Here is a 22,912-nt window from a genome sequence, read left to right on the forward strand (position 1 = left end):
TTCTGTGTGCTGTAGAAACAGAATTTGTCGGCAGATAAGAACCACTTGGCCCATCTAGTCTGCCCCTTTTTCTTTTTTTTTTTACATTATTTTTTTTTATCTCTAACCTTATCTGATCCTTATTTCTTTGTAAGCATATCCTTATGTCTATCCCATGCATGTTTAAATTGCCCTACTGTCTTAGCCTCTACCACCCCTGATGGAAGGAATGGCGATTCGCCAGTCTGTATCACCAGTGCGCAGGGTTCTCTCCACTAACTGGCAACATTTTATTAGTAATGGCAACAATAGGAAATTTAGAAGCGAACGGGAAGGGCATTACTAAGTGGGTGGGGCTATGATTAGGGGGAGGAGTCATAATTCTTAAACCGCCCCCCCTAAAAGTTAAGTCTAGACCCGCCACTGTACGCAGTGCGCTGGAAGCCCAGACTAAGGAGAAAGGGCCATTTAAGTGCAAAAGCGTGAATTAGTTTATGGCTGGTAGTTGTAATTTACTGACAGGCTTCATGTTAGATTTGTATCTGAGTCAATCAATATAGATGTTTTAGGTTCCCTTTGACAGGAGGTAGGTTTCATTCCATTTTAATATCTCCACACTCCCTCATTTTTGGCTGGTACTTTATCACTCTCCACTTTCTCTCTCTCTCCAAGGTTTCATATTTCTCCCCATAAATGTTATATGTTGTGTGTTCTTAATAATCACAATTTCTTTCAGAAGAGCTGCTTGGTGGGCAGATGGGGTGCGGTCAGGATCCCGGCATTCGGGATATCGACACTGGAATCCCAACACTGATGGGATTACCAACACCAGGAATCCCAACATGGATGACAATGCTAGCACTGGGATCCTGCCACCACTCAGGATAGGTAAGCCATGGCAAGGGGGGGAGGGGAGGGGGCATAGGATCAGGCTCGGGGGGATGGTTAGGGATAGGCTGCGGTGGTGGGAGGGTTAGGGATAGAATGTGGGGACGGTGGGTTAGGGCTAGGAAACCCCTGGGTTAGGCTGAGGAGGAGGGGGGGGGGGGAGGGTTAGGCTGCAAGAAGGGAGGACAAGGTTAGGCTCCATCTGAGAGGGTTAGGCTGCTGTAGGAGGACGGTTAGGTTTAAGTTGCGGGGAGGGTGGGTTAGGGTTAGGCACAATTGGGGGGGGGGATGGGGTTAGGCTGCGGTAGGAGGGCGGTTAGGTTTTGGCTACGGGGAGGGTAAGGGGGGGGGGTAAGGGATAAGGCTTACCTACCGTACTTTGCAAGTGTCTGGATGCCACAGTTGGTATTTTGCCCGCCTGGATATCGGATGTAGCCTGGGCAGATACTGCTCGATGGCCGGACATATTGGACACAAGGGCAGTTACCAGGCATTTCCCCTTTCATAATTGTGAGAAGGCTGATACCCTAGGGGCGGCTTGGACTCTGTCTCAGATGCAGTGCCAGTGCTGGCCAAGTAAGGGAAGGTTGTTCCTTGGTTACCCAGCAAAGGCTGGTCTAGTTACGCCCTATATATGTATGTAGTACTTGCAGATTGGCTGTTACCGGGGGTCAGTGCCTTCTTCCCATCCTAAATTCATATAACTGGAATTTAATTATAAATAGATGCTTTGATCTCACCTTTATAAATACAGTTGCCTGTATCATTATTTCTAGGTTTAAGTCACATTTACATTTAATTAGAAATCTCAGTGCATCATTTACTTACAGATTACTAGCTTCCAGTTATGCATATATTAAAATAAACAGAAAAAAATGAAAAAGAAATAAAAAAATAGAAATAACAACAATAATAATAATAATAATAATAATAATAATAATAATATAATATTTAAAGCACAATCCCCTGTTATTGCAATGCTAAGATGACAATAATAACAGAACAGTCAGTTCTTATTCCTCATGGGAAAATGGGCAGTACCATTGCGTGATGGGTCAGCAGCCATTCTGCCACAAGGGCATGGGGCACTGGGCACCGCCCTGGGCACCATTTCAGCACGCGGTGTACCTACAATTGACAACTGTGTCCACTCACTTCTTATATAAGTGTGGAAATGCCGGGGTTTTCTGAACATTTTCCTATCATGAGTGACGTGGGCAGCCGGGTGGCTTGATGATGCCATTGTCATTCTTACTGAACTGCATCATCATGGCCCCTGCCACTACTTTACCTATCAAGGAATTTACTGCTTTGTGCAGTATGGGCTGGGCCGCAATGACATGATCATAGCTCTGTGCCCCCATACCCCCGTCTGGCTGCACTCACCCCTGGACCCTCCCAGAGACCTTACTGAGAGGTCAGCAAGTATGTCCCAGAGGGAGCTGAGTATTGCATTGGTGATCCACCGATATAAAACTGTTTTTTTCCATCTTTTATTGCCACAGGGTCGCACATCTGTCCTAAGCTGTCTTATAAGCTACATGGTAATACTACATACGGTAGTAGCTTGGAAATAGATTTACTGAACTGCACATACAGTCAGGGCCGGTGCAAGGTTTCTAAGCACCCTAGGCAAAACTTCTGCCTACTGCCCCTTCCCCCTACTCTGTTAAATGTCTGCTGTTCTATCCCCGCCACCATCTGTGTGCATGGTGCTGCTGATCCCCCCAGACTGTGTGCATGCCTGCTCTTTATCTCCCCCCCCCCCCCCCTCACCACACTGCTGCTCTCGCCCTCTTTCCTTATCAATGCAGAGAATGCACTGTGCAGCCACCTTACCTGCAGACTGCAGTGCAGAGTTGGGACAGAGTAGTCTGTGAAAGAGCCTGGAATGAAGAGCAGTGCTGCATGTCACCCCCAGCCAGGACTCCAGGAGCTGTCAAAGTTACTGCCTGTGCCGGGTGGAGGTGGAGCTGGAGGCTGCAATACGGGAGCTTAGCAGTCGCGGCTACTGTAACATACGAGTTCTGGGGGATTGCAGCGGCTGGGAAAGGTAAGACCATTCAACCTTTTTCAGGCAGCTGTAGCAGGCTGCCCCCTCAGGTCCCGGCGCCCCTAGGCAGCTGCCTAAAGCTGCCTAGTGGAAGCTCCGGCCCTGCATACAGTACTGTCATTTGGTCCCTCCACACCTGTCGGAGATACAGAGTGATACTTGTTTAAGCACCCGATGGGAGATGAGGGTCAGAAACAAAGAGATCCCTTATCCACCTAATATGAAGTTCACAGACATTTCACAAGAAAAAAATAATAATAAAACCTTATTGTTTTTACTAAACAACACATCATAAAAAAAAAACAGAGGGGCAGATGTATTAAGCCTGGAGAAGTGATAAAGCAGTTATAAGTGGAAGGTGATAAAGCACCAGCCAATCATTACGGGTTTGAAAAATGACAGTTAGGAGCTAATTGGCTGGTGCGTTATCACCTTCCATTTATCACTTCTCCGGGCTCAATACATCTGCCCCACAATCTTTGCACATGAGATACTTTTACTCCTTGTCCTCTATCATCGTAAAATGATGATTGGATTCCAGAATTGCAGTTACATTGTTTAAGTGATTATGTTGGTTTCTCAGTTAAAAATGTACATGTAGATGGCTCTATTATTGCCGACACCCTACGCACTCAAATATCCGTTCTTCATAACACACTCTTAAAGTCTTTGAAAGGAGGTAAACTAAGTTTTTTTGACAGGTTCAACCAGGGTGTGGCTTGATGGAATAAGGCGGTTGGATAATTATGGCAAGGGTTGTCCTGATATCTTTGAATGAGAGTATAAGATATCTTTCTGAGTTGGACGAATCTGTGGTCTCTTATCCGTTCAGCCGCAGAAGCTTGCTTAATACCTATACTAATGCGATTATCCGCCTGTCTGTGCCGATAAACTGATCATCTTCATGCAGAAGGCCGTGTGGCCCACTGGTTTTGAGTCTTTGGCTGCAGCCATCACAATTAGTATTGTTATTTACAGCCACTCCATTGGGTGCGAGAAAGAGAATAGTCAGAAACAGGCATCACATTTCCGTTAGCACGCCAAAAACGAGCATGGAAGTCAGCCTTACACACCCACGATACTCCCTTGGCTCTCCTATGGTATGGGTCAGTTCAGTATGATTGGTCACTGTCCATATGTGTGTATATGTATGTACTGTATGCCTGTTGTGGAATCGGTGGGACCCGTCCACATTTGGACTTGCATCCTACACTCTGCCTCATACTCTGTACATGCTGATATCAGATATTACCACAGTTTTCACTCATAGGTCTATTGCATTGACCTACCCTGAATTAACAGATGATGAGAAAAGTGTAATTAAGTTTTCCAGTGGCTAAAATATCTATATTAGTGGTCAGTGGTTGATTCTTGATGTTTAGAATACCCAAATTATGATGGAATGTTGATAATGTTCCAGTTATTATACATAATGCTTTTACTGCTATACTTTGCAGGACTATACATTATATTTTATGGTCTGCAGGCATTACTGATATAAGTATCTAGAAAATGTACAGTATTATCAATCTAGGACACATTTTACTCATCATCATCATCCAAAAATGTAACTTCTACAATTTCTTTTGTTAGAGGTAATGTTGTAGTGGTAGTGGGTGTTGTAGTTGTAACTAAAGTTGTTGAGGGTGATGAAGTGGTGGAGGGTGTTGTAGTTGTAGCTAAAGTTGTTGAGGATGATGTAGTGGGTGCTGTAGTTGTAGTTAATGTTGTTGAAGGTAGTAGAGTGGTAGTGGGTGCCGTAGTTGTTGCTAACATTGTTGAGGGTGATGTTGTAGTGGTAGTGGGTGTTGTAGTTGTAGCTAAAGTTGTTGAGAGTGATGTAGTGGGCACTGTAGTTGTAGCTAAGGTTGGTGAGGGTGATGTAGTGGTAGTGGGTGCTGTAGTTGTGGCTAAAGTTGTTGAAGATGATGTAGTGGGCACTGTAGTTGTAGCTAAAGTTGTTGAGGGTGAAGTTGTAATGGTAGTGGGTGTTGTAGTTGTAGCTAAAGTTGTTGAGGGTGATGTAGTGGGCACTGTAGTTGTAGCTAAAGTTGTTGAGGGTGTTGTAGTGGTAGTGGGTGCTGTAGTTGTTGCTAAAGTTGTTGAGGGTGATGAAGCGGTAGCGGGTGCTGTAGTTGTAGCTAAAGTTGTTGAGGGTGATGTTGTAGTGGTAGTGGGTGCTGTAGTTTTTGATAAAGATGTTGAGGGTAATGTAGTGGTAGTGGGTGCTGTAGATGTTGCTAAAGTTGTTGAGGGTGATGTAGTGGTAGTGGGTGCTGTAGTTGTTGTTAAAAGTGATGTTGTTGTGATAGTGGGTGCTGTAGTTGTTGCTAAAGTTGTTGAGGATGTTGTTGTAGTGGGTGCTTTAGTTGTTGCTGAAGTTGTTGAGGGTGATATAGTGCTACTGGGTGATGTAGTTGTAGCTAAAGTTGTTGAGGGTGATGTAGTGGTGGTGGGTGCTGTAGTTATTGCTAAGGTTGTTGATGGTAATGTAGTGATAGTGGGTGCTGTAGTTGTTGCTAAAGTTGTTGAAGGTGCTGGTGTAGTGGCAGTGGGTGCTGTAGTTGTTGCTAAAGTTGTTGAGGGTAAAGTTGCAATGGTAGTGGGTGTTGTAGTTCTAGCTAAAGTTGTTGAGGGTGATGTAGTGGGCACTGAAGTTGTAGCTAAAGTTGTTGAGGGTGATGTTGTAATGGTAGTGGGTGCTGTGGTTGTTGCTAAAGTTGTTAAGGGTAATGAAGTGGTAGTGGGTGCTGTAGTTGTTGCTAAGGTTGTTGAGGGTAATGTAGTGGTTGCGGCTGCTGTAGTTGTAGCTAAAGTTGTTGAGGGTGTTGTTGTAGTGGTTGTGGATGCTGTAGTTGTTACTAAAGTTGTGGGTAATGTAGTGGAAGTGGGTGCTGTAGTTGTTGCTAAGGTTGTTGAGGGTAATGTAGTGGTAGTGGGTACTGTAGTTGTTGAGGTTGTTGTTGTTGTTGTAGTGGTTGTGGCTGCTGTAGTTGTTGCAAAAGTTGTTGAGGGTAATGTAGTGGTAGTGGGTGCTGCAGTTGTTGCTAAAATTGTTGAGGGTGTTTTACTGGTAGTGGGTGCTGTACTTGTTGCTAAAGTTGTTAAGGGTGATGTAGTGGTAGTGGGTGCTGTAGTTGTTGCTAAGGTTGTTGAGGGTAATGTAGTGATAGTGGGTGCTGTAGTTGTTGAGGGTGTTGTTGTAGTGGTTGCGGCTGCTGTAGTTGTTGCTAAAGTTGTTGAGGGTAATGTAGTGGTAGCGGGTGCTGTAGTTATTGCTAAAGTTGTTGAGGGTAATGTAGTGGTAGTGGGTGCTGTAGTTGTTGCTAAAGTTGTTGAGGATGTTGTTGTAGTGGTAGTGGATGCTGTAGTTGTTGCTAAAGTTGTTGGGGGTGTTGTACTGGTAATGGGTGCTGTACTTGTTGCTAAAGTTGTTGAGGGTGTTGTACTGGTAGTGGGTGCTGTAGTTGTTGGTAAAGTTGTTAAGGGTGATGTAGTGGTAGTGGGTGCTGTAGTTGTTGCTAAGGTTGTTGAGGGTGATGTAGTGGTAGTGGGTGCTGTAGTTGTAGGTAAAGTTGTTGAGGGTGTTGTTGTAGTGGTTGTGGCTGCTGTAGTTGTTGCTAAAGTTGTTGAGGGTAATGTAGTGGTAGTGGGTGCTGTAGTTAATGCTAACATTGTTGAGGGTGATGTAGTGGTACTGGCTGCTGTAGATGTTGCTAAAGTTGATGAGGGTAATGTAGTGGTAGTGGGTGCTGTAGTTGTTGCTAAAGTTGTTGAGGATGGTTTTATAGTGGTAGTGGATGCTGTAGTTGTTTCTAAAGTTGTTGAGGGTGTTGTACTGGTAGTGGGTGCTGTAATTGCTGCTAAAGTTGTTGAGGGTGTTGTACTGGTAGTGGGTGCTGTAGTTGTTGCTAAAGTTGTTAAGGGTGATGTAGTGGTAGTGGGTGCTGTAGTTGTTGCTAAAGTTGTTAAGGGTGATGTAGTGGTAGTGGGTGCTGTAGTTGTTGCTAAAGTTGTTAAGGGTGATGTAGTGGAAGTGGGTGCTGTAGTTGTTGCTAAGGTTGTTGGGGGTAATGTAGTGGTAGTGGGTACTGTAGTTGTTGAGGGTGTTGTTGTAGTGGTTGTGGCTGCTGTAGTTGTTGCTGAAGTTGTTGAGGGTAATGTAGTGGTAGTGGGTGCTGTAGTTGTTGCTAAAATTGTTGAGGGTGTTTTACTGGTAGTGGGTGCTGTAGTTGTTGCTAAAGTTGTTGAGGGTGTTGTACTGGTAGTGGGTGCTGTAGTTGATGCTACAGTTGTTAAGGGTGATGTAGTGGTAGTGGGTGCTGTAGTTGTTGCTAAGGTTGTTGAGGGTAATGTAGTGGTAGTGGGTGCTGTAGTTGTTGATGGTGTTGTTGTAGTGGTTGTGGCTACTGTAGTTGTTGCTAAAGTTGTTGAGGGTAATGTAGTGGTAGCGGGTGCTGTAGTTATTGCTAAAGTTGTTGAGGGTAATGTAGTGGTAGTGGGTGCTGTAGTTGTTGCTAAAGTTGTTGAGGATGTTGTTGTAGTGGTAGTGGATGCTGTAGTTGTTGCTAAAGTTGTTGGGGGTGTTGTACTGGTAATGGGTGCTGTACTTGTTGCTAAAGTTGTTGAGGGTGTTGTACTGGTAGTGGGTGCTGTAGTTGTTGCTAAAGTTGTTAAGGGTGATGTAGTGGTAGTGGGTGCTGTAGTTGTTGCTAAGGTTGTTGAGGGTGATGTAGTGGTAGTGGGTGCTGTAGTTGTAGGTAAAGTTGTTGAGGGTATTGTTGTAGTGGTCGTGGCTGCTGTAGTTGTTGCTAAACTTGTTGAGGGCAATGTAGTGGTAGTGGGTGCTGTAGTTAATGCTAAAACTGTTGAGGGTGATGTAGTGGTAGTGGCTGCTGTAGATGTTGCTAAAGTTGTTGAGGGTAATGTAGTGGTAGTGGGTGCTGTAGTTGTTGCTAAAGTTGTTGAGGATGGTTTTATAGTGGTATTGGATGCTGTAATTGTTGCTAAAGTTGTTGAGGGTGTTGTACTGGTAGTGGGTGCTGTAATTGTTGCTAAAGTTGTTGATGGTGTTGTACTGGTAGTGGGTGCTGTAGTTGTTGCTAAAGTTGTTAAGGGTGATGTAGTGGTAGTGGGTGCTGTAGTTGTTGCTAAAGTTGTTGAGGGTGTTGTTGTAGTGGTCGTGGCTGCTGTAGTTGTTGCTAAAGTTGTTGAGGGTGATGTAGTGGTAGTGGGTGCTGTAGTTGTTGCTAAAGTTGCTGAGGGTGATGTAGTGGTAGTGGGTGCTGTAGTTGTTGCTAAAGTTGTTGAGGATGGTTTTATAGTGGTAGTGGATGCTGTACTTTTTGCTAAAGTTGTTAAGTGTAAGGTAGTGGTAGTGGGTGCTGTAGTTGTTGCTAAAGTTGTTAAGGGTAATGAAGTGATAGTTGGTGCTGTAGTTGTTGCTAAAGTTGTTGAGGGTAATGTAGTGGTTGCGGCTGCTGTAGTTGTAGCTAAAGTTGTTGAGGTTTTTGTTGTAGTGGTTGTGGCTGCTGTAGTTGTTACTAAAGTTGTTGTGGGAAATGTAGTGGCAGTGGGTGCTGTAGTTGTTGCTAAAGTTGTTAAGGGTGATGTAGTGGAAGTGGGTGCTGTAGCTGTTGCTAAGGTTGTTGAGGGCAATGTAGTGGTAGTGGGTACTGTAGTTGTTGAGGGTGTTGTTGAAGTGGTTGTGGCTGCTGTAGTTGTTGCTAAAGTTGTTGAGGGTAAAGTAGTGGTAGAGGGTGCTGTAGTTGTTGCCAAAATTGTGGAGGGTGTTTTACTGGTTGTGGGTGCTGTACTTGTTGCTAAAGTTGTTGAGGGTGTTGTACTGGTAGTGGGTGCTGTAGTTGTTGCTAAGGTTGTTGAGAGTAATGTAGTGATAGTGGGTGCTGTAGTTATTGCTAAAGTTGTTGAGGGTAATGTAGTGGAAGTGGGTGCTGTAGTTGTTGCTAAAGTTGTTGAGGATGTTGTTGTAGTGGTAGTGGATGCTGTAGTTGTTGCTAAAGTTGTTGGGGGTGTTGTACTGGTAATGGGTGCTGTACTTGTTGCTAAAGATGTTGAGGGTGTTGTACTGGTAGTGGGTGCTGTAGTTGTTGGTAAAGTTGTTAAGGGTGATGTAGTGGTAGTGGGTGCTGTAGTTGTTGCTAATGTTGTTGAGGGTAATGTAGTGGTAGTGGGTGCTGTAGTTGTTGGTAAAGTTGTTGAGGGTAATGTAGTGGTCGTGGGTGCTGTAGTTGTTGCTAAAATTGTTGAGGGTGATGTAGTGGTAGTGGCTGCTGTAGATGTTGCTAAAGTTGTTGAGGATGGTTTTATAGTGGTAGTGGATGCTGTTGTTGTTTTTGTTAAAGTTGTTGAGGGTGTTTTACTGGTAGTGGGTGCTGTACTTGTTGCTAAAGTTGTTGAGGGTGTTGTACTGGTAGTGGGTGCTGTAGTTGTTGCTAAAGTTGTTAACGGTGATGTAGTGGTAGTGGGTGCTGTAGTTGTTGCTAAAGTTGCTAAGGGTAATGTAGTGGTAATGGGTGCTGTAGTTGTTGCTAAAGTTGTTGAGGATGGTTTTATAGTGGTAGTAGATGCTGTACTTGTTGCTAAAGTTGTTAAGTGTAAGGTAGTGGTAGTGGGTGCTGTAGTTGTTGCTAAAGTTGTTAAGGGAAATGAAGTGGTAGTGGGTGCTGTAGTTGTTGCTAAAGTTGTTGAGGGTAATGTAGTGGTTGCGGCTGCTGTAGTTGTTGCTAAAGTTGTTGAGGATGTTGTTGTAGTGGTAGTGGATGCTGTAGTTGTTGCTAAAGTTGTTGAGGGTGTTGTACTGGTAGTGGGTGCTGTAGTTGTTGCTAAAGTTGTTGTGGGTAATGTATTGGCAGTGGGTGCAATAGTTGTTGCTAAAGTTGTTAAAGGTGATGTAGTGGTAGTGGGTGCTGTAGTTGTTGCTAAGGTTGTTGAGGGTAATGTAGTGGTAGTGGGTACTGTAGTTGTTGAGGGTGTTGTTGTAGTGGTTGTGGCTGCTGTAGTTGTTGCTAAAGTTGTTGAGGGTAAGGTAGTGGTAGAGGGTACTGTAGTTGTTGCTAAAATTGTTGAGGGTGTTTTACTGGTAGTGGGTGCTGTACTTGTTGCTAAAGTTGTTGAGGGTGTTGTACTGGTAGTGGGTGCTGTAGTTGTTGCTAAAGTTGTTGTGGGTAATGTATTGGCAGTGGGTGCTGTAGTTGTTGCTGAAGTTGTTAAGGGTGATGTAGTGGTAGTGTGTGCTGTAGTTGTTGCTAAGGTTGTTGAGGGTAATGTAGTGATAGTGGGTGCTGTAGTTGTTGAGGGTGTTGTTGTAGTGGTTGTGGCTGCTGTAGTTGTTGCTAAAGTTGTTGAGGGTAATGTAGTGGTAGCGGGTGCTGTAGTTATTGCTATAGTTGTTGAGGGTAATGTAGTGGTAGTGGGTGCTGTAGTTGTTGCTAAAGTTGTTGAGGATGTTGTTGTAGTGGTAGTGGATGCTGTAGTTGTAGCTAAAGTTGTTGGGGGTGTTGTACTGTATATGGGTGCTGTACTTGTTGCTAAAGATGTTGAGGGTGTTGTACTGGTAGTGGGTGCTGTAGTTGTTGCTAAAGTTGTTAAGGTTGATGTAGTGGTAGTGGGTGCTGTAGTTGTTGCTAAGCTTGTTGAGGGTAATGTAGTGGTAGTGGGTGCTGTAGTTGTAGGTAAAGTTGTTGAGGGTGTTGTTGTAGTGGTTGTGGCTGCTGTAGTTGTTGCTAAAGTTGTTGAGGGTAATGTAGTGGTAGTGGGTGCTGTAGTTGTTTCTAAAATTGTTGAGGGTGATGTAGTGGTAGTGGCTGCTGTAGATGTTGCTAAAGTTGTTGAGGGTAATGTAGTGGTAGTGGGTGCTGTAGTTGTTGCTAAAGTTGTTGAGGATGGTTTTATAGTGGTAGTGGATGTTGTAGTTGTTGCTAAAGTTGTTGAGGGTGTTGTACTGGTAGTGGGTGCTGTAGTTTTTGCTAAAGTTGTTAAGGGTGATGTAGTGGTAGTGGGTGCTGTAGTTGTTGCTAAAGTTGTTGAGGGTAATGTAGTGGTAGTGGGTGCTGTAGTTGTAGGTAAAGTTGTTGAGGGTGTTGTTGTAGTGGTTGTGGCTGCTGTAGCTGTTGCTGAAGTTGTTGAGGGTAATGTAGTGGTAGTGGGTGCTGTAGTTGTTGCTAAAGTTGTTGAGGGTGATGTGGTGGTGGTAGTGGCTGCTGTAGTTGTTGCTAAAGTTGTTGAGGGTAATGTGGTAGTGGGTGCTGTAGTTGTTGCTAAAGTTGTTGAGGATGTTGTTGTAGTGGTAGTGGATGCTGTAGTTGTTGCTAATGTTGTTGAGGGTGTTGTACTGGTAATGGGTGCTGTACTTGTTGCTAAAGTTGTTGATGGTGTTGTACTGGTAGTGGGTGCTGTAGTTGTTGCTAAAGTTGTTGAGGGTAATGTAGTGGTAGTGGGTGCTGTAGTTGTAGGTAAAGTTGTTGAGGGTGTTGTTGTAGTGGTTGTGGCTGCTGTAGTTGTTGCTAAAGTTGTTAAGGGTAATGTAGTGGTAGTGGGTGCTGTAGTTGTTGCTAAAATTGTTGAGGGCGATGTAGTGGTAGTGGCTGATGTAGTTGTTGCTAAAGTTGTTGAGGGTAATGTAGTGGTAGTGGGTGCTGTAGTTGTTTCTAAAGTTGTTGAGGATGGTTTTATAGTTGTAGTGGATGCTGTTGTTCTTGCTAAAGTTGTTGAGGGTGTTGTACTGGTAGTGGGTGCTGTACTTGTTGCTAAAGTTGTTGAGGGTGTTGTACTGGTAGTGGGTGCTGTAGTTGTTGCTAAAGTTGTTAATGGTGATGTAGTGGTAGTGGGTGCTGTAGTTGTTGCTAAAGTTGTTGAGGGTAATGTAGTGGTAGTGGGTGCTGTAGTTGTAGGTAAAGTTGTTGAGGGTGTTGTTGTAGTGGTTGTGGCTGCTGTAGCTGTTGATAAAGTTGTTGAGGGTAATGTAGTGGTAGTGGGTGCTGTAGTTGTTGCTAAAGTTGTTGAGGGTAATGTGGTAGTGGGTGCTGTAGTTGTTGCTAAAGTTGTTGAGGATGTTGTTGTAGTGGTAGTGGATGCTGTAGTTGTTGCTAAAGTTGTTGAGGGTGTTGTACTGGTAGTGGGTGCTGTAGTTGTTGCTAAAGTTGTTGAGGGTAATGTAGTGGTAGTGGGTGCTGTAGTTGTTGCTACAATTGTTGAGGGTAATGTAGTGGTAGTGGCTGCTGTAGTTGTTGCTAAAGTTGTTGAGGATGGTTTTATAGTGGTAGCTGATGATGTAGTTGTTGCTAAAGTTGTTGAGGGTGTTGTACTGGTAGTGGGTGCTGTAGTTGTTGCTAAAGTTGTTAACGGTGATGTAGCGGTAGTGGGTGCTGTAGTTGTTGCTAAAGTTTTTGAGGGTAATGTAGTTGTAGTGGGTGCTATAGTTGTCGGTAAAGTTGTTGAGGGTGTTGTTGTAGTGGTTGTTGCTGCTGTAGCTGTTGCTAAAGTTGTTGAGGGTAATGTAGTGGTAGTGGGTGCTGCAGTTTTTGCTAAAGTTGTTGAGGGTGATGTGGTGGTGGTAGTGGCTGCTGTAGTTGTTGCTAAAGTTGTTGAGGGTAAAGTAGTGGTAGTGGGTGCTGTAGTTGTTTCCAAAGTTGTTGCGGATGGTTTTATAGTGGTAGTGGATGCTGTAGTTGTTGCTAAAGTTTTTGAGGGTGTTGTATTGGTAGTGGGTGCTGTACTTGTTGCTAAAGTTGTTGAAGGTGTTGTTCTGGTAGTAGGTGCTGTAGTTGTTGCTAAAGTTGTTGAGGGTGATGTAGTGGTAGTGGGTGCTGTAGTTATTGCTAAGGTTGTTGAGGGTAATGTAGTGGTAGTGGGTGCTTTAGTTGTTGCTAAAGTTGTTAACGGTGATGTAGTGGTAGTGGGTGCTGTAGTTGTTGCTAAAGTTGTTGAGGGTGATGTAGTGGTAATGGGTGCTGTAGTTGTTGCTAAAGTTGTTGAGGGTGTTGTTGTAGTGGTCGTGGCTGCTGTAGTTGTTACTAAAGTTGTTGTGGGTAATGTAGTGGTTGCGGCTGCTGTAGTTGTAGCTAAAGTTGTTGAGGGTGTTGTTGTAGTGGTTGTGGCTGCTGTAGTTGTTACTAAAGTTGTTGTGGGTAATGTAGTGGCAGTGGGTGCTGTAGTTGTTGCTAAAGTTGTCAAGGGTGATGTAGTGGAAGTGGGTGCTGTACTTGTTGCTAAAGTTGTTAAGGGTAATGAAGTGGTAGTGGGTGCTGTAGTTGTTGCTAAGGTTGTTGAGGGTGATGTAGTGGTTGCTGCTGCTGTAGTTGTAGCTAAAGTTGTTGAGGGTGTTGTTGTAGTGGTTGTGGCTGCTGTAGTTGTTACTAAAGTTGTTGTGGGTAATGTAGTGGCAGTGGGTGCTGTAGTTGCTGCTAAAGTTGTTGAGGGTGTTTTACTGGTAGTGGGTGCTGTACTTGTTGCTAAAGTTGTTGAGGGTGTTGTACTGGTAGTGGGTGCTGTAGTTGTTGCTAAAGTTGCTAAGGGTGTTGTAGTGGTAGTGGGTGCTGTAGTTGTTGCTAAGGTTGTTGAGGGTAATGTAGTGATAGTGGGTGCTAAAGTTGTTGAGGATGTTGTTGTAGTGGTAGTGGATGCTGTAGCTGTTGCTAAAGTTGTTGGGGGTGTTGTACTGGTAATAGGTGCTGTACTTGTTGCTAAAGATGTTGAGAGTGTTGTACTGGTAGTGGGTGCTGTAGTTGTTGCTAAAGTTGTTAAGGGTGATGTAGTGGTAGTGGGTGCTGTAGTTGTTGCTAAGCTTGTTGAGGGTAATGTAGTGGTAGTGGGTGCTGTAGTTGTAGGTAAAGTTGTTGAGGGTGTTGTTGTAGTGGTTGTGGCTGCTGTAGTTGTTGCTAAAGTTGTTGAGGGTAATGTAGTGGTTGTGGCTGCTGTAGTTGTTGCTACAATTGTTGAGGGTGATGTAGTGGTAGTGGCTGCAGTAGATGTTGCTAAAGTTGTTGAGGGTAATGTAGTGGTAGTGGGTGCTGTAGTTGTTGCTAAAGTTGTTGAGGATGGTTTTATAGTGGTAGTGGATGCTGTAGTTGTTGCTAAAGTTGTTGAGGGTGTTGTACTGGTAGTGGGTGCTGTAACTGTTGCTAAAGTTGTTGAGGGTGTTGTACTGGTAGTGGGTGCTAGAGTTGTTGCTAAAGTTGTTAAGGGTGATGTAGTGGTAGTGGGTGCTGTAGTTGTTGCTAAAGTTGTTGAGGGTAATGTAGTGGTAGTGGGTGCTGTAGTTGTTGCTAAAGTTGTTGAGGATGGTTTTATAGTGGTAGCTGATGCTGTAGTTGTTGCTAAAGTTGTTGAGGGTGTTGTACTGGTAGTGGGTGCTGTACTTGTTGCTAAAGTTGTTGAGGGTGTTGTACTGGTAGTGGGTGCTGTAGTTGTTGCTAAAGTTGTTAACGGTGATGTAGTGGTAGTGGGTGCTGTAGTTGTTGCTAAAGTTGTTGAGGGTAATGTAGTTGTAGTGGGTGCTGTAGTTGTAGGTAAAGTTGTTGAGGGTGTTGTTGTAGTGGTTGTGGCTGCTGTAGCTGTTGCTAAAGTTGTTGAGGGTAATGTAGTGGTAGTGGGTGCTGTAGTTTTTGCTAACGTTGTTGAGGGTAATGTAGTGGTAGTGGGTGCTATAGATGTTGCCAAAGTTGTTGCGGATGGTTTTATAGTGGTAGTGGATGCTGTAGTTGTTGCTAAAGTTGTTGAGGGTGTTGTATTGGTAGTGGGTGCTGTACTTGTTGCTAAAGTTGTTGAAGGTGTTGTACTGGTAGTAGGTGCTGTAGTTGTTGCTAAAGTTGTTGAGGGTGATGTAGTGATAGTGGGTGCTGTAGTTATTGCTAAGGTTGTTGAGGGTAATGTAGTGGTAGTGGGTGCTTTAGTTGTAGCTAAAGTTGTTGAGGGTGTTGTTGTAGTGGTTGTGGCTGCTGTAGTTGTTGCTAAAGTTGTTGAGGGTAATGTAGTGGTAGTGGGTGCTGTAGTTGTTGCTAAAGTTGTTGAGGATGTTGTTGTAGTGGCAGTGGATGCTGTAGTTGTAGCTAAAGTTGTTGAGGGTGATTTTGTAGTGGTAGTGGGTGCTGTAGATGTTGCTAAAGTTGTTGATGGTGATGTAGTGGTGGTTGGTGTTGTAGTTGTTGCTAAAGCTGCTGATGGTAATATAGTGACAGTGGGTGCTGTAGTTGTTGCTAAAGTTGTTGAGGGTGTTATTGTAGTGGTATTGGGTGCTGTAGTTGTTGCTAAAGTTGTTGAGGTTTTTGTTGTAGTGGTAGTGGCTGCTGTAGTTATTGCTAAAGTTGTTGAGGGTAATGTAGTGGTATTGGGTGCTGTAGTTGTAGCTAAATTTGTTGAGGGTGTTGTAGTGGTCGTAGCTGCTGTAGTTTTTGCTAAAGTTGTTGAGGGTAACATAGTGGTAGTGGGTGCTGTAGTTGTTGAGGATGTTGTTGTAGTGGTAGTGGATGCTGTAGTTATTGCTAAAGTTGTTGAGGGTAATGTAGTGTTATTGGGTGCTGTAGTTGTAGCTAAAGTTGTTGAGGGTGTTGTTGTAGTGGTCGTGGCTGCTGCAGTTGTTGCTAAAGTTGTTGAGGGTGATGTAGTGGTAGTGGCTGCTATAGTTGTTGCTAAAGTTGTTGAAGGTAATGTAGTGGTAGTGGGTGCTGTAGTTGTTGCTAAAGTTGTTGAGGATGGTTTTATAGTGGAAGTGGATGCTGTAGTTGTTACTAAAGTTGTTGAGGGTGTTGTACTGGTAGTGGGTGCTGTACTTGTTGCTAAAGTTGTTAAGGATGATGTAGTGGTAGTGGGTGCTGTAGTTGTTGCTAAGGTTGTTGAGGGTAATGTAATGGTAGTGGGTGCTGTAGTTGTAGCTAAAGTTGTTGAGGGTGTTGTTGTAGTGGTTGTGGCAGCTGTAGTTGTTGCTAAAGTTGTTGAGGGTAATGTAGTAGTAGTAGTGGGTGCTGTAGTTGTTCCTAAAGATTTTAAAGGTGATGTAGTACTGGTAGTGGGTGTTGTAGTTGTAGCTAAAGTTGTTGAGGGTGATGTAGTATGCACTGTAGTTGTAGCTAATGTTATTGAAGACAAAAGAGTGGTACTGGGTGCTGTAGTTGTTGCTATAGTTGTTGATGATGTTGTTGTAGTGGTAGTGGGTGCTGCAGTTGTTGCTGAAGTTGTTGAAGGTGATGTAGTGGTAGTGGGTGTTGTAGTTGTAGCTGAAATTGTTGAAGGTGATGTAGTGGTAGTGGATGTTGTAGTTGTAGATGAAGTTGTTGAGGGTGATGTAGTGGTAGTGGGTGCTGTAGTTATTGATAAAGTTGTTGAGGATGATGTAGTGGGTGTTGTAGTTGTTGCCAAATTTGTTGAGGGTGATGTAGTGGTAATGGGTGATGTAGTTGTAGCTACAATTGTTGAGGGTGACGTAGTGGGCACTGTAGTTGTAGCTAATGTTGTTGAAGGTAATGGAGTGGTAGTGGGTGTTGTAGTTTTTGCTAAAGTTGTTGAGGGTGATGTATTGGTAGTAGATATTGTAGTTGAAGCTACAATTGTTGAGGATGACGTAGTAGGCACTGTAGTTGTAGCAAATGTTGAAGGTAATAGAGTGGTAGTGGGTGCTGTAGTTGTTGATGATGATGTTGTTGTAGTTGTAGTAGTAGGTGCCATAGTTGTAACTAAAGTTGCTGAGGGTGATGTAGTGGGTGTTGTAGTTGTAGCTAAAGTTGTTGAGGGTGATGTAGTGGTAGTGAGTGTTGTAGTTGTATCTAAAGTTGTTGAAGGTAATAAAGTGGTAGTGGATGTTGTAGTTATAGCTAAAGTTGAGGGTGATGTAGTGGTAATGGGTGTTGTAGTTCTATCTAAAGTTGTTGAGGGTGATGTAGTGGTAGTGTGTATTGTAGTTGTAGCTAAGGTTGTTGAAGGTAATAGAGTGGTAGTGGGTCCTGTAGTTGTTGCTAACGTTGTTGAGGGTGATGTAATGGTAGTGGGTGCTGTAGTTGTTGCTAAAGTTGTTGAGGGTAATGTAGTGGTACTGGGTGCTTTTGTTGTTGCTAAAGTTGTTGAGGGTGTGGCTGTTGTAGTAATGGGTGCTGCAGTTGTTGCTAAAGTTGTTGACGGTGTTGTTATAGTTGTAGTGGCCACTGTAGTTGTAACTAAAGTTGTTGAGGATTTTGTAGTGGTAGTGGGTGTTGTAGTTGTAGCTAAAGTTGTTGATGTAGTGGTAGTGGGTGTTGTAGTGTTTGTTAAAGTTATTGAATGTAATAAAGCGGTAGTGGGCACTGTAATTGTAGCGAAAGTTTTTGAGGGTGATGTAATGGTTGTGAGTTTTGTAGTTGAAGGATACAGAGAGGTAGCGGGTGCTGTAGTTATTGCTATATTTTCTGAGGGTGTTGTTTTAGTAGTTGTGGGTGTTGTAGTTATGACTAAAGTTGTTGAAGGTGATGTAGTTTTAGTGGATGTTGTAGATGTAGCTAAAGTTGTTGAGGGTGATATTGTAGTGGTAGTGGGAGTTGTTACTAAAGTTGTTGAGGGTAATGTAGTGGCACTGGGTGTGGTAGTTGTAGATGAGGTTGTTGAGGATGATGTAGTGGTATTGTGTGTTGTATTTGTTGCTAAAGTTGTTGAGGGTGTTGTTTTAGTGATAGTGGGTGATGTATTTGTAGCTAAAGTTGTTGAGGGTGATGTTAAAGCGGTAGTGGGTGTTGTAGTTGTGGTTAAAGTTGATGAGCGTGATGTAGTGGTAGTTAGTGCTGTAGTTATGGCTAAAGTTGTTGAAAGTGATGTTGTAGAAGTTGTTCGTGTTATAACGTTTAAATCTGTTGATGGAGATGTTGCAGATGTTGTGGGTGTTGCTGTGGTTGTCACAGTAGTTGATGGAGATGTTGCAGATGTTGTGGGTGTTGCTGTGGTTGTCACAGTAGTTGATGTAGATGTTGTAGTAGATGCTACTGTAGTTGCCTGATCTGCTGGAGATGCGATTGTAGTTTTATTGATAGTTGTTGAATCAAGATGGGTTTGTGAAGGAGATGACACTGTTGTATTGAAACTTGTTGTTGTTTGTGATGTACTTGCTGATGTTGTCCTCCGATCACCAGTTGGTGTTTTACAGATGTTTCCATAAGATGACACAGAGGTGATATTATTATTGTAAGCAGGAACTTGGAAAAATTCACTCTCCTTTTTCTGGAAAACTTGGGCCAATATAATTACTGGTATAGCATGAAAATAATAATCCAGAAACAAAGTGTTGACCTGAAAAAGAAATAGTAAAGTTCAGTAACGCTAATACTAATTTTGTCATCATTCATAGCGCCCTACATTCAAACATATGAAATCAGGACAAAATAAGCCTTGCCTCCATTCCACCAGAGGACACCCCATTTTGGATAGAACTTCCACCCATGATCATAAATCCACCCTTTCCATGATTGTCGGTAGTGCAGTGAGCACACTTCTGCCAGTACATGGGATTTTCACACTCTCATGAATATTCATTCTATCTTCATGCAGAAAAGTACAAAGGTGAAGAAAGAATATAACTTTGATTTAATGTAAGCTACCGTATATTTTATTACGATAGCTAGAAGCTTTGGGTGTGATGGGATACTTCTCCACTGTATCTGTTTCGAAGGTTTGATGCTCTAGATTTCCCTTTTGGAATTAAGGGGTAATTCAGACCTGATCGCTAGGCTGCGTTTTCTCACAGCCTGCGATCACATCCGAACTGCGTATGCGTATGCACCGCAATGCGCAGGCGCGACGGCCTGCAGTAACGGGGATCAGTGCATAGTAATGGGATGGTGCGGAAAAAGCGATCGCATCGGTGATCGCAAGGTGACTGACAGGAAAAGGGTGCTTTCAGGTGTCTGGAAAAACACAGGCATGTCCAAGCGTTGGAAGGAAGGGTTTCTTACGTCAATTTCCGGTCCCGGACAGGCTGAAGTGATGGCAGCGGCTAAGTAAGTCCCGGGCTGCGCAGAGACTGCACAAAAGCAGTTTGTGCAGCTCTGCTACACATGCGTCCGCAACACTTGCACAGCTAAAATACACTTCTCCTTTAGGTGGCTACTACCTGATCGCAGGGCTGCAAAAATCGCTGTCCAGAAATCAGGTCTGAATTAGGCCCTAATTTGGAGCAACACTGCTGTATTTAGAACAGTGCCATAACTAGGCGCTGTGTGCAAGAAATGGCATTGGCGCCCCCCCATGCAAGATAGGGGCAGTGCGCGCCGCAGCCACATGAAAAATATATAGGGGCATGGCTTCATGGGGAAGGGGTGTGGCCACAAAATAATACCAATTCATACTACGGTGCACAGTAGTCTCCATTATTCAAATTACGCTGCACAGTAGCGCCACTACACCAGGTAGAGCCCCTTTTACACATTACGGCAGAAAGCGCCCCCCTTTTTACACATTACGGCAGACAGCGTCCCCTTTTTACACATTACGGCAGACAGCGTCCCCCTTTTTACACATTACGGCAGACAGCGTCCCCTTTTTACACATTACGGCAGACAGCGTCCCCCTTTTTACACATTACAGCAGACAGCGTGCCTTTTTACACATTATGGCAGACAATCCCCCTTTTTACACATTACAGCAGGCAGCGTCCCCTTTTTACACATTATGGCAGACAGCGTCCCCTTTTTACACATTACAGCAGGCAGCTTCCCCTTTTTACACATTACAACAGGCAGCGTCCCCTTTTTACACATTACGGCAGGCAGCGTCCCCTTTTTACACATTACAGCAGGCAGCGTCACCTTTTTACACATTACGGCAGACAGCGTCCCCTTTTTTACACATTACGGCAGACAGCGTCCCCTTTTTTACACATTATGGCACACAGCATCCTCCTTTTTACACATTGCGGCAGCCAGCATCCCCCTTTTTACACATTACAGCAGGCAGCGTCACCTTTTTACACATTACAGCAGACAGCGTCCCCTTTTTTACACATTACGGCAGACAGCGTCCCCCTTTTTACACATTACGGCAGACAGCGTCCCCTTTTTCACACATTACGGCAGATAGCATCCCCCTTTTTACACATTACGGCAACCAGTCCCCCTTTTTACACATTGTGGCAGACAGAAGAGAGAGAGAGAGAAAGAGAGAGAGAGAGAGAGAGAGAGAGAGACTTACCATCTCTCCCTGCTGGCAGTCAGGCTCCTCGTGCAGGCAAATCCATTCCCGGGCAGCAGAGAAGGGGAGGAGGGAGTGGGAGTGGAGCCGCAGCAGCGCTATGTAATTGGTAGTAGCGTTGCTGCAGCAGCCCCCTCTCCTTCTGCATTGGCTGCCCGCCGCTGTGAATGCTGGGATGAGGGAAGTGCATCCCAGCATTCACAGCAGCGCCGGGCAGCCAATACGGAAGGAGAGGGGACTGCTTCAGCGGCGCTACTACCAATGACATAGCGCTGCTGCGGCTCCAGTCCCCCTCCCTCCTCCTCCTCCTTCCCTGCCTCCGGCGCTGCTGCTCTCCTCCATCGCGGCGCACGGCACAGAACAGGTGGCTTGTAATGAGTCAATTTGACTCATTACAAGCTGCTGGCCGTGCGCCCTCAGGTACACCTGGCACACAGGTAGTTACAGTGCTGATTTAGAATTGCACGCACACATGCACATATTATTTCCGTATTCAAATGGTGTGGTCACATACCTCAGGCACTACAGGTGGTTAAGTGCATTGGATTATTGTTTACATAAAATGTGGGCACATTCAGTTGCGGCTCCAGAGTTGGGGCTGCAGCACAGTCCAAAATTCAAATAGGGTAGCCACACCCACTGTCACCAACTGCCAATTTATTTATATATTTATTATCAGTTTCTTATATAGCGCAGCATATTCCGTTGCGCTTTACAATTAGAACAACAGTTATAGAACAAAACTGGCCAAAGACAGACAGAGGTAGGAAGGCCCTGCTCGCAAGCTTACAATCTATAGGGAAATAGGCATTGATACACAAGGATAGATGCAACCTGTTACATAATGGTTCCCCAGATTGCTAGGTTCTTAATGGGTTGTATGATAAGATCACCCAGCAATGTTGGAAGACAAAATGTGAGGTTATGGGGACTGTGCAGAGTAACTGGATAGGGAAGCATTGAAGGTTATGTGTGTGAGTCAGGAATTTGGTAGGCTTGTTTGAAGAGATGAGTTTTCAGGGAACGTTTAAAGGTTTGGAGACTAGTGAGTCCCGGCCGGTAATGTTAGGCAGTGTTTGATGTTGCAACTGGTGTTGCTCCCCTATTTGAATTTTGGACTGCGCTGCAGCCCCACCTGTGGAACCACCACTGGTCACATTTTCTCCTAAACCCCATTTTTCCATATGTAAGCCAATTCTTGTCTGTTAATTCCCCAGATGCCCAATAGCTTTGGAGAGATCTTGTCTTGCCTTGCCTTTGAGCTAACAGACATCATCCCATAAAAAAAGCAAAGTTTGCATGTAAAATCTGTGTAATGCCTAGCAGCAAAGGATGCAGAGCAGAGGGAGATAGAGAATGATCAGTCCTGTCTCAGTATGGCTGGAGCAATTTCTTCTATCCTGATGAAACAATAATGCAGTTCACTTGTAGCCCACACCTGCCAGTCCTGGTGGCTCAAGATGGCAAACTCCTGTGAATCACAGCACGGGCAAACCACTGTAAATGACTGTGGCGTGGCCGTCACTAACCCATTCCAATGTTTTTCTCAATTTCTTTAAGAAACATAAATCATCAAAACAATACTTTTCATAATACATTTTGAAGAGATCTCTGTATATATCTGTACGATGTAGATCCACATTTGTGTCCTCATACACCAGGGAGTATACTGTATTTACTAAAGGTTGATTTTCAGTTTCAATCCATTTTAAGGTGATTTTGAGTAGATTTTTGGTTCTATTGAGGGTGAATAGAACACATTTAGAAATTAAAATAGAGCTTTGAATGAAAACCAATGCACCATCGAAAAACAGAATGGAACAAATAATCGATCTTAGTAAATTACCTATTTTGAATAGAAACACTGTGGTCAAATTTTTGGGGATGTTGGTAATTTTCTGGTTGATTTTAAACAGACCCAAAATTGACTTTTAGTAAATATAACCCCTAGCGTCCGCCATGACTGAGTCGCTCAGAGAGGTGTAGTATGCAGTCATTTTTAAATTTTGTATCTTATGCATCTCTCAGATGAAGCACAACAGAACTTGGCATGAGAAAAAGTTGCAGCCGCTGCATTGTAGCAGTTCTTACACAGATTCACTTGCACACAGGTGTACAAATGTTGCATATCAAATTGATAAGTGTAATCTAGCCATGTAGTGTTGTCGCTTCCATTTGCTTTTTATGCAAATTAGACCCACATTTTGAGTGAGAAACACACTCAGGGCAGTCGGGCGGCACAGGACCTGGCGCTGTAGAGTAGCTGTTTGACATGACTGAAGCCACAGTGCATAAGGACATACCTGTAGGTCAAGGAAATGTTCATTGACAACTACAAGTCTCATGATGGAGAGAAAGATATAGACATAACGTAACTGCCAAGGGATCCATATATGATATTCATAGCTCATATGTATCTGTGCGTAAATTCAGATACTTTTGAATGGAATTATTAATATATGTGTATAATGTTCCAGAAATGGTAAACTCCTCACATAAGATTGTTGGTGAAAATCATTTGTAATAGTGATGTCAGGAATCGACTTTCCACAGCTGCAACTGTCCGTCGGTGCGGACTCCGTCCGGGGCCCCTACGTCTCGCTGTCGCTGGTCTCCCTGTCGCCGGATGCCATCCTGGGCCTAGGAACGCTCCTGTTGTCAGCGGGCGTGCATGCACGCCGCGTTCCCGCCGGGCCGCGGCATGGGCGCCGCCATGACAGCTTTCCTCAGACTGCCGCATCAGCCAATCCGGAGCTTAGCCGCACCTCCTCGTTTCCCTTCCAGCCAATGCCTGCAGACCGGGGGGTATATCAGGAGCAGCAGGGTGAGTCA

At 44.2% G+C, this 22,912-nt stretch overlaps 1 protein-coding gene across 1 annotated transcript in view; it reads right to left on the bottom strand.

Moving 5' to 3' along the window:
- Window positions 1–3,455: 3,455 nt before the first annotated feature.
- Window positions 3,456–22,912, bottom strand: part of LOC135055839 (mucin-3B-like) — a 73,499-nt gene continuing 54,042 nt past the window's right edge. The window contains exons 9-14 of the mRNA XM_063960407.1: window positions 11,300–18,184; window positions 10,039–10,883; window positions 9,572–9,996; window positions 9,304–9,471; window positions 7,135–9,225; window positions 3,456–7,047 (exon numbers count right to left, since the gene is read on the bottom strand). Of these exons, the coding sequence (XP_063816477.1) occupies window positions 4,463–7,047; window positions 7,135–9,225; window positions 9,304–9,471; window positions 9,572–9,996; window positions 10,039–10,883; window positions 11,300–18,184 (12,999 nt within the window). The 3' untranslated portion in view covers window positions 3,456–4,462. The remainder of the gene's footprint in view (window positions 7,048–7,134; window positions 9,226–9,303; window positions 9,472–9,571; window positions 9,997–10,038; window positions 10,884–11,299; window positions 18,185–22,912) is intronic.

This window comes from Pseudophryne corroboree, chromosome 1 (assembly GCF_028390025.1).
Source record: "Pseudophryne corroboree isolate aPseCor3 chromosome 1, aPseCor3.hap2, whole genome shotgun sequence".
In the NCBI taxonomy this organism is placed as follows: Eukaryota; Metazoa; Chordata; class Amphibia; order Anura; family Myobatrachidae; genus Pseudophryne; species Pseudophryne corroboree.